This window comes from Channa argus, chromosome 17 (assembly GCF_033026475.1).
Source record: "Channa argus isolate prfri chromosome 17, Channa argus male v1.0, whole genome shotgun sequence".
In the NCBI taxonomy this organism is placed as follows: Eukaryota; Metazoa; Chordata; class Actinopteri; order Anabantiformes; family Channidae; genus Channa; species Channa argus.
Window position 1 is genome coordinate 7,259,631 of NC_090213.1, and position 11,614 is coordinate 7,271,244.

General features: G+C 39.7%; 1 protein-coding gene across 1 annotated transcript; it reads right to left on the reverse strand.

Annotated features, from left to right (window-relative positions):
- Window positions 1–6,116: 6,116 nt before the first annotated feature.
- Window positions 6,117–11,461, reverse strand: nt5c1bb (5'-nucleotidase, cytosolic IB b). The gene is made up of 6 exons (XM_067482602.1): window positions 11,237–11,461; window positions 10,972–11,139; window positions 9,677–9,806; window positions 9,408–9,530; window positions 8,759–8,943; window positions 6,117–7,992 (listed from the first exon to the last, which is right to left on the reverse strand). Exons 1-6 carry the CDS (start codon window positions 11,348–11,350, stop codon window positions 7,627–7,629), a joined length of 1,086 nt encoding a protein of 361 aa, XP_067338703.1. The 5' UTR covers window positions 11,351–11,461; the 3' UTR covers window positions 6,117–7,626.
- Window positions 11,462–11,614: the final 153 nt, after the last annotated feature.

An 11,614-nucleotide genomic window follows, 5' to 3' on the forward strand; every position in this document is an offset into this window, starting at 1 on the left:
TTTCCAACCTAATTTGCCACAACTGCTTTTAAATACATAGTTTCGGATATAGTAATTGTAGCGTATCTTATCCTAACTCTGAATACTGATATGCCTGCAGTCTGATGAACACAGCTTGAATTTGTATGGGCATAGTATAGCTCCAATGTTCATTAATATTCAAGTGGTTACATAACTGCATTGATAAAACCTCTGTTAGTCTATGCATAGGAAGACAGTAAGAGATGGGGACTGGCAAGTGAATGGCAGCAGTTTGACAGAAATTAAATGCCATGTAGCAAAAAGAGCCAAGTGTAGTGAACCGAAAGCTAAGTTATAAATTGTAGAAAATCTGGGACTGACAGTGCTGGTTTAATAGTTTTTTACAAAAGCAGAAACAATCCAGTGCAGCATCCAGTGTTTCATCTCTTTTTTTCTTTAGGCATTTGCTGTGTGTAACAATGTGGAGCAGACTTCCCTTTTAATATTCTAAGCCGTTACGATCTAATTTGATGTCTGTGTGTAAGACCACAGAGCAAACCCTCAACTTCTCCTACCTGTGCAGTCTTCACCCGGGAAAACTACTTGGATCAGACATCGTACTGTACGGTGCATCTTGTCGTGCTGGTGCCAGACTGTTTCGCTCTCCAGGGGTATCATTAGTGCCATGTCAGATATGGAGGGTTTCAGCTATGACTGGATGGCCTGTTCTGCACATGCATCCTCCAAACTTGGGCCCCGACACCCTGCCAGCTGCTGGATTCCAGCCGGCTCAGGGGACCACCCTGTCTGGTGCATGGAGGAGCACACAGACACATCTCTATATCATTTTCTGTCCGTTCCATACTTTTTTCTTTTTTACCTCAGGCCCTCTCCACTGTGGTACCATTTCTCACCATTTCCAGACTTTCCAGACAGACCCTGGCTTCTCCTATGATGAATGTCTTTAATAATCTCTTTTCAATCTCAGGAGGAGGGGAGGGGTGGGAGCCAATTTAGGACTATCGCCCGGATGGGAGAGACTTTCAGCTCATGGCTGCCCAGAGGTAATGGTGCTGAAATGGATTCCTGCTACAAGTGCAGAGGTGGAGATAATTGGTGATGCCTTCTTGCTCAGTGGTTGCACCCTGCTTTCTCTTTCACGGCCTGGGCTCAGCCTCTGCCGGGGCCACACTCTGTGTCCCATGCTAAGCCCTGCAGAGCAGACTAAATGCCACAGCTGATCAGCTCTGGCCGTGAAGAAGTGTGGCCTTGAGCTGCTCAGCTGTTACTATGGTAGTGGTTTTTTCCCTCTCTGCCTACACTTCTTGTCAGATCAGAGGCTGCTCCTCCATCTGTCAGCACAGCCTCATGCTAAACTCTCGCTGTAGAGGAGGTCACTGCCGTGCTTCTCAAAAAGACAAAAGCCAATTTAAATTGTGGCTGAATTGCTACAAAACAACATGGAGCATATACTAGATAAAGCAGTGACAAAGAGCAGGGTGATGCCCTTTCACACAGAGCAGATAAATCGAAAATGTTGAAAGTTGAAAACAATAATTTACTACTTCATGTTTTTACTCAACAAGATGATAAAATGTGTCAGTATATTAATAGCTCACATGAAAACAACACAAAGCCCAAACTGAAACCAAAATCAATCAGCTAGATCACTGTGGTACTCTCCTGATGTAGTTCTTCAAAGAAGCGAGCAAACGAGAATCACTTAAGCCGTCGTCATTTATAGGTCTGCATAATGGATCCTCATAGCCAACTAACTGTGGCTTGTATCTTAGCCGAGCCTGTCAGTAATGGTGAACAGGTGCTCTTGTGAAAAGCCAAAATGAGGAAACAGCGTGTTCGATGTGGCATCAGTAATCCATCTCATGCAGAGACGCTTGTCATTGCGTCCCGGACCTGTGGGGTCGCTTTTCAGAGAACCACACTGTGCAATCAAATGAGAATGGGCTAAATTGAATAAGCGCCAGCTCTTTTCTGGAGGTGTAGAGATTTTCTGGGATCCCTGCAGAACACACAGTTAAGTCTGCAGTGACATCAGCCCGAGATCACAGAAGAACACTATGCACACCACAAGGGCGATGAGCATTTGCAATAAGGGAGGTGTTAACGCCGGAAAAACAAGCGTTTTACATCCACCAACGGCTCTGCACTGATTCAAAGTGTAAACAGCCGCTCCTTGTATGAATACTAAAGATTTACAGTATCTCAGTCTTGTAGATACACTGTACCGTGGATGATGTCTCTATATGGATGTGAGGACGGGGACCAGCTGACCTCAATACATGTCATTATCAGTTTTCTGTCAACAGAGCCTGTCATATCACTGAATGTGTTCCACCAACTCAGTCACACAGCGAATGCTGGCTTTAGCATCGTGTGGCGGATGCACAGAGTTGTTTTCTCACGTGCTGACAGATATCGCGGCTGAACAAAGACCTCCAGAAACCCGACCTTCATCAGCAGAAGTGCGTTTACATTAGTAGTTTCGAGTCTTATCCTGTTTTTGGTCTTACTCAGGATAAGTGTACATGGAACAAAAGAAAAGTTGTTGTTCAGTGGTTGTTGTTTTTTTTTCATTTTTTTATTTAAGTGCATGGGAAGATGTGGAAGAGTTCTGTTCTGAACAGCTTTTCAGAATATTGTGGGAGAGAATACTGAGCGTGTAGAGTTTGGTGGTCGGTTCCACCATCAGGGGACTACTGAGCTGAAGGGTTTTGCTTGGGATCTCATGGTTAATAGTTGTTCTGTTGTTGTCATTATGGAGCTACACTATTAGATCTATTAATATCATGATTAAGTTGAACTTTTAACAACTATTAGGTTATTCCAGACTGTGTAGATACCTCTGCCTCCACAACCATAATAGCAGTCTAATAATATGTATTACTTACTTTTAGTCCATAATTTGCATTGGTTTGACAGTATCAACGGCCCTGTGGCAGTGACAATCCACAGTGCTTTATTAATGTGCTCACATTGCCAGTGTCAACAAAAACAATGCTTTTTGGCAGCAATGCTTACCTTGTTTTTATCAAAATAGATCAGTTTAATCATTTTAGCACGCTAAAAGTTCCTAATTAGCACATGACACAAGAACAGCTGCAGCTAGTGTGTATGCCATTAGTAATTCATGATACCCAACAAATTAAATCTGCGGCACTAGGCTGAAAGTTAAGGGGTGAACAGAGTTAATGCAATTAATCCCGGTAATGTATGGACCAAATTACATCCATCTAAAATATGAGACAGTATATTTTACTCCAAGCCATAGGCACCACCCTCTGGACACCAACCATATCCACTGAGACTGACGACCATAGAGCTGTTTTGCCCATGTGGATAAAACAATTTGATTCAGGCCTGTAGTCTAAACTATAAGCTTCTGTGCTTTCATGTTAAAGGTAGTGTTTATTACATGAACATTATTTTTTCTTATTATGCAAGGCATATGCATCAAGGCACCCACCAAGGTAATGCTGGTCCAAATAAATTGCTTTCAGAAAACATCTACCTGCAAGTTTCTGGCCACTACCCAAGAAAACATATTTAGAGCAAATTGCTTGTCAAGAAGAAAAATGCAGCAGCAGGATATGAGAACACAGTTCCAACTATTATTTTTCTGTAACTTTTCTTGAGGCATCCTCACGCATGTACACACACACACACACACACACACACACACACATACACACAAAGAACTGGTGCCAATTATAGCAACTGTGTGATGAGGTTTCTCATACTGAGCCCCATGCTACCTTTGCCTCTAATCCTTTGTTATTAATTATATCTTCAACGAGCCTACACAGTTCTTGTGGTGTCAGCACCAGGTATCCATGGCAACAGCCAGTTGGTCCCAGCTCTCAGGGATGCACACACACTCTGTTGCCTGACAAAACCATGCCTCGCTGCAAAGATGCTCCACTGACAAGATGAACAACTCAACTGTAGCAAAATATTCTAAAATTAAAGTAAATTTGGACCCCCACCCCCCACCCCGACTGTAGCGCTGGATTCATCTCCACATAGCTGTTAGAGAGGAAACAAAGCTGGTGGCCATTGCCACAGTGACCAAACTGGTGACGATGCCTGTTGCTAAATTAAAACCAGGGAAGGACCAGGGAAGCAAAACTGTCACTAAAAATCATTCACTTGAGTAAAGTTATTGTACTTTACTTATTATAAGTATTAGCATTCTATGCTATGTATAACTTTTAAATTGTTTAAAATTGCTTTTTTTTAATTTACCACCACCTAGAGTGATGCCATTACACCAGTAACAGCAAACTAATTATATTAATGCATGTGCAAAAGAAATCAAATTTAATTAACAAGTACAAGTTTAAAAACAACACAAAAACAATTTTCACTTCAACACTGTATTTACAGTACTGTACAATCTCTAAACAGGTTTTACTTTCTTGAATAATCACAGTTATCTTAATAAAGGTAGTTAAAGTTTTAATCAGAAGTTTACATACACTCATCATAGACATGGTTCCTAATCTACTAAACTTCAGACTAAAATACTTTCTCAGCTTTAGTTACTAGTTATTTTAATAATAATTCACAAAAAACAAATTATGTGCAGAAACCAGTATGTTAATCAGAATTTTATTATCATTTAAGTTTTAGTGAGGATTAAATCATTATAATCACAGTTGCTGTAATTATTATAGTTATTTAGAACGCTATATTTGGAGAGCAGACTGTAGAAATTAGTCGAATGGGACAACTGGTAATTTTCTATCTTCTCTTATTCATTTCTATTTTTTCTATTTTCCTTTCAGATTTTTTTTATGTTATAATCTGGAGTTTTGTTTTTTATTTTATTTTTCAATAAACTCAGCCAACCACAAAAGCAGAATCATACATTTAACGCCACAGTTTTTTGTTACATTGGTATTTCCTGATCTCTGTGCCTCATATTAGGGGTTATTTTAGTCAAAGAAGAATAAACCTCAGATATTTTAATATATCTGGAGCTGCAGGATGTCTCATTAACTTCCAATTAGGCCTAATGCTGGTTCACTGAGAATAGAGTCATTTGCATTTTGCTGTTGTTGGTGCGCTTTGCAGTGATAGTTTGGTGTGTGCAAAATGGGCAGAGTGGTCGCTCAATATTGACAAACAGGTAAATAGATGTCAAAGCATAAGATAAAATGTTTTTAGCCTTTTTGGGCTTTTCTTATTTCATTGAGTTTTCATTTTCAAATCTGAATGATTTTTTTACCTTGATGTTATTTTGGAAAACATTTACTGTAGACTAAAGAGGTGAAGGGCAACAGCGCCCCCCTGTGGTTTAGTTCATCATGTACACGTAAGACGGGATGTGCTCTCCATCAAGTGGGATGAGGCAACGAGGCTAAATCACGGATCAGGATGAATTCATAAGCTGCTGACCTTCTCAGCGCAGCCAGTTTATTTCACAAGAAGGTGACTTTTCATTAGAAGAAGGGGCTGAAGAAGAAGAAAAAAAAAAACTGCACAGTTTTAAGCATCCAGGACAACAGCACCATCTACTGCTGGGTGTAAAAATACCCATTATGGGAAAGGTCATAATTATTCTAAGTAAAAACTGTATCAGAAATCTAATTAATTTAAAAAAAGAGGTATTATTAACACAGTGCATCAAGAGATCAATAAAAATATATTACATAAATATATTTTAAAGAAAGTCTGACATTGTCGTGCACAATTTTATTCACGGCACAGTATACCGTTACAGTTCAGGACCCTGAAATGATCATAAGATAAAAAATGAGGGATTATGAGATAATTATTGGGAAATTTAAAAAAACAAAGAAAAAAAGTTTTTGCTACATACGGTATATTTACCTTATTTTCACATTGTCTGTCATTTGTGAAATGTTAGATAATTTTATTTAATCATTTAATTGTAACCATCTGAGATGTTTAGAGGGGGAATGATAATTAGAAGGAACTACTAAAAATAGACGTCCTTAACTGAACCTTGTTTTTTCTATGTGATCAGTTGAGGCATCATAAAGTTTGGGAACAACCTGCTTAATTTTAGCAGTACATTGTATTTCATAATTGTATAGTGGTTATTAAACAAATGTGTATTTCTTTCTTCACTTCTTTATAAAAAAAACAAAACAAAACACAACAACTCCTACTTGGGTTCCTCCTTAATTCTTTTATTAATTCAGTTACATCCTGTATGTTTGATTTTGATCAACACAACTGACAAAAATCAGATACACCTGGACAGAAATCAAAGCATAGACATTTCATGCACAAATCGTGTTACTGTGTTGCTAAAGCATGACCACAGTCAAATGCAAAATATTAAAAAAAATAGATAAACATTTAAAAACAAGTGCATGTAACTCTTTGAGAGGTGTTATACCTATACTTATATGTATTGCAATATCAAATACAAAAAATGCAGTGTTCAAATATATATTTCTATATGATCACTTCTATATAAATATATATATATATAACAGTGTGCAGCCTGTTGGAGAGATACAGTTTAAATGTGTAAAAACCTCACAGAACGTGAGTGTGACAGTTTGAGGACATCAGTTTCCTAGAAGCCACAATCATTCTACCCTGTTAAATACTGTCCCTCGTTTAAACATGAAGCCCAAACATTAATATAACCACATATATATGAAAGATTCCCCCCAAACACCAAAAATGTGTAAACTGCCATTTCTTATGTGAATAGCATTGAGAAAATCACTATTTTTGTATTTTTAATAACCTATAATGTCTATTTCTGCAAATTGATTAAAAATCGGTTAAAAATTTGTTGACAAAAAGTAAAAATAAATGACATCACCATCTTCCAGTCAGGTGTTGTAATAAACTGGTAATTCAGTGTCTTAGATTGCTGTGCTACATCTTCCATCATGGTTTAATGGAAAAACAGACAGAGCATGTCTGTCAAAGTTTCCCAGTGATTTCAGCAACAATTGAGCCCCATCCTTTTTGCACACATTATGTTGTGATATTAATAATACAGCTCATCGGTCTACAATCAATAATAAAAATAAATGTGCCAAATGTGGACCATTGCCTCATTTTTCAGGTCTCCCACTTGTTTCAACTCTGACCAATCTCCCCGACCCTGAAAAAGCTGCATGGTAATATGCACCACCAGCAGGTGGCGAGCGGTGCCTGGCATCATCCACATGTAGTGCTGAGAGTCCTCTCATTCCTGCATGGAACTACTGTAAGATTTGCCATTAAAACTTAAATAAAGTGTGCAAAAAGTGAAGCTGTCTGAATACTTTCTAAAGCAGATGTGTATGGCCTATTCTAAAAAAACAATAAATAAAAAATAAAAGTCTTGTGGTTATTAAAGTGAAAAACAAAAAAAACAAATACACAAACTTGGAAGTAAAAAAAAAAAGAAGAGGAAAACCCTCTGACAGTAACACTTGTAAAAAGGGAAACAGATCAAGGCACTAACAGGTAATAGGTGTGGTGTTTCTATTCCGCAGCATGAATATACAGTACATTCCCTCCACTCATCGTTATCCTGTCGTATAGTAAACATTAACAAACACATTATAAAACCCCAAACAGTAGGAAACCTGGCTTACAGATATTTTTTTTCTGGAGCACATCTTCTGATATGCAGACTACCACGTATTTAATATTTTTACCATGGTCAGATTATTCCTTTTTTGCAGGCTGTTCGATGAGCTTCCCCTTGTTGTACTTTTGTCCAATGCCATAGGGGACGTGTGCGGAAATGGTCCCAAGCTCTTTGGCTCCCTCAATGTGGAACATCTGGTCATCAAAAAAGATGTGTGGTCTAATTTTTTGCAGCAGTGGCCCTTTGGGAGCCCCAGCCAGGAAGAGGGCCTCATCGATCTCCAGACCCCAGCTGCGGAGTGTCTTCAGTACACGAGCTCCTGAACTGGCCGCGCTCCGAGCAGTGACCAGGTAGGTACGGATGGGACAGTTCAAACGCTCGTTCTTGGCGTAGAATTTTCTCTGGAGCTTCCCCAGAGCCTCCAGGAAACACTTCAAGGGACCCTGAACGATTAATAAAATTACATTAAAACATCTGTATGTTTAAAGGAAGCCATAGACCACCATTGTTGTCCAAAAACTATGAAAAACCCATCAACTGCACAAATCACATCACTTCACAAGTGTTTTTTTTTTTTCACAAGACGATGGTCAAGATTATCTACACTTTTCGCAGTCTTTGTAATTTTACTTTATATACCGGCACACAAGGAAATCCCGAATCGGGGCACACAGTGGAACAGCAAGGTTTTGGGAATGAAGCAACATGTCACCCAGTGGAGTGACAATATGGGGACAATATGATTAATTTAGAAAAATTTAAACTAACTGGTTTAATTGAATCAGTAAAGACTGAACAACTGTTCAACTTTCCTGTTCCGTTTGTGTGTTTCTTGGCAATCAATTTCTTGGCATAGTGCTAAATTTTGCTTAACTTTTTAGTTTTTTTTTCTTAAGGTAAAGATAGAAGCCTGTCGCCTCTTGATGTCTGTTCTACTTCTGTTAAAATTGTAGTTTAATGCTTTTGAGTCAATAAAAACTAAACTAATCCCTGTTAAAAATAACAACTTGAACTATGGAGAGAAAACAATCATTTGCAGATTTATAGTCTGTGATTTCCTCTGAGGCACCTGTTGGGTTACATAATGTCTACAATTGTGACCATCTTCTTGCCAAGAATTCAACGACAGAATTATTAGTTCAGTCATGATTCACAGGCCTTTGTCTCATTAGGTCACGTATGAGTACAAACAAAACAACCGCCTGTTACCTGAGCGAGAGGTTTATTCTCAAACTGCTTCTCGTGCTCAAAGAACGAGTCCAGGCCCTTTTCCTTCACGATGACCTCTGACTCGTCTGAGAACAGGACGGCATCGCCATCAAACGCCACTCTGAGCTGAGTGCTGCTCAGCTGAGTCTCTGTGTCCGGCATGAACATTGTGGCTGCAGCGATTCCTGATGGCGGAGGGGAGGTCACACTGGGTTACAACTAGACATTTGGACAGGGCCTATACTGTATCATGATGTGGAGATTGTTTACAATATTATTTAATTAAGCCTTTATACATTTTCTAATGAATTCATTGTATATTTTATCACATATCCCAAAGAACACATTTGGAATTTAGTCTAAAAACAGTTCAGTCTAATGTAGAACATGACATATTCACTTTATAAGCACATATAAAAACCCAGCTGCCCCTCACATGTAAGATGTTGGGAGCTGTGAAGTCAATGATTCTCTAAACAGTGTGAGTAAGACACAGACAAAGTCACCATGCATGTGTAGTTATTATTAGTGAAGTATCTTGAAGATGCTGAAAGGAGATGAAAGCACTGACCTACTTATTACGCAGACTTTTGAAATATATGATGCGTGACGGGAATTGGGATCCTAGTCTAACAGCAGCTTCACTTACCTTCCTCTATGGCCTCTCCGACTTTCTCCGAGTCTTTGGAGAGGTAAAGATTTGTCATGTAGGCCTTCAGGTAGCCTATGGGGCTTTTTCCTCCCGTCATGCAGAACCTCTCTATGGTCAGATCTGGCAGAATAAAGAAATGGAGAGACGTGAAGAAAGAGATCACATATTCAACTGAACTTGTAGTGTGTTGTTACTGTACTAGTGCTGCTGGTGGAACTAGTGCTAAACAAACAGCAGTGTTTTGTTGCATTTAGGGCACAGCGCACCGTAGTGATTAATGCTGTTTATGAGGCGCACTCCGACTTGGGCGTGGTTGTTAGTCATTAGGACAATGTCAAACAGCTCCTCGCTGTCTGGGTAGAGCTCCCTCAGTCGAACATTAATGTTCATCAGTGCCTGCAAAGAGAGGACAGACCCAGGATATTGTGTTAACAGTTTTTCCCAGGTTACACCACATACGTTACAACATGTGGGCCACACTTTATTTTTTTATGTCACACTTTCAACACCAAGGCGTTAGAGCAACACTGAAACAGCAGAATGTGCTCTGTAAACAAGACAGACATTCACAGCCGGACTGACAACAAACTGGTGTGTGTCAGCCAGTAGGGGACAGGGCGTTGCAGAACTAAACTGATTTGTTTGAGGTAGAAATGGTTGCGCCATGACTTTACATTGTTCCACTAAGGAAGTGATTATTTTTGAAAGAATACATTTGAAGGGCATTTCATACAAATGTGTGCTGGTGTAAGCAGAAAACAAAAGCCATATAATTAAAAAACATATACATATATAAATTTATAGAAATTACTTCCACACCTGCTTATTTAAGTAAAACATATTATTAATGCAAGCATACATGAAATCTTCAAAATAGCAAAGACCGAGATAACCACATTTTAAATGGTTTTGGACGTAAAAGCTGTAATTATGGCATTTCTGTCACTGAAAGAAATGCTGGTGGAGACCAAATGGGAATCATTAACAAGCTCCAGTGAGTCACTGATCATTTCAAACCCTACATCCAGTGAGTTTTACAACTGAAGGCAGCATTAAACGCACCGTGTGTTGCCAGCTGTGCTAGTACAGTAGCTCTTTTTCTGTAATGTTGCTTTACTCAAGGATGGTAATTCCCATCATCGTGTAGCTTTTACACATTTAAGAATTGTTTAACTACATTTTATGGCCTTCACTAGTAAACTAGAAAGCATTTTTGTTTACTACTTAAACTAATGTGCACAAAGTGCAAACTAGTAGAGGAAATTTACTTTCGATACCAGCAATGTAATAAATGCTCAAGGAGCTTTTAATTCATGTACAGTCACAACTTGTGAACTTCAATCAACCTGCCTGAGACACTGTGCACAAGCTTTCGACCTGCTTCTCATCGACATACTGTTGGGGTTTTCATCCTGAAGACTTGCTGGCTCATTGACAGCAAGACAAATATGTGATTGTACTGATCGTGACCTTTGCAATCAGGACTAACACCCCCCTAACCCTTTTAGCCCACCACGCCCAGTATAAGGTGGCAGCAGGCTGACACCCAGGCCTACGGTACCTTCACGAACGGGAACGCTGCTCCAGGTTTCAGCGGCTCGCTTTCGTGCTCCAGCTGATAAGCCACATACTTCTCCAACCCGTCGTCCTCGTAGATCTTTCGCTCGTCCACCATGTTGAAGAGGGTGCGAGAGGACACGGCGATGGTGACAGCATGCTGGGGTTTGGGCTGTTGTGGGGGGGATGAACGCACAGCTCAGTGTTTAGCACTCACCCTCAGTGGTACCAGATCTTGTAGCGCTCAAAGGTTTCAGCAACATACTTACAGGTCTCGGTTTGTTTGATTTGAGGTTTTCAAAGGCAGTTTTGGCCGCGTGCCAGTCTTTTTCCGCTCTCTTTTCCTCGGTGGAAGCTGAACTTTTTGACTTGATTTCACTCATTTTAATAATCTTCTGCTTGTCCTATAGCATGAACTAGACCTGAGGAAGTGGGGCAGCGGTGGACGCAAATGTAGCGGAAGTTTAGCAAGGCAAAGCCCGGGGGGCGTGTCGCAGTGACGCACGAAGGTCTGGGCATCACTTGAGTTAGCGAGAGAAGACGTTTATGGACAGAAGTATGTGGACACCACTAAAGCATCAAACTCTCAGGCTTGGTTTGATTTGTGGATGAGATTTTAGACAACTAACTAACATTTAACATGGCAG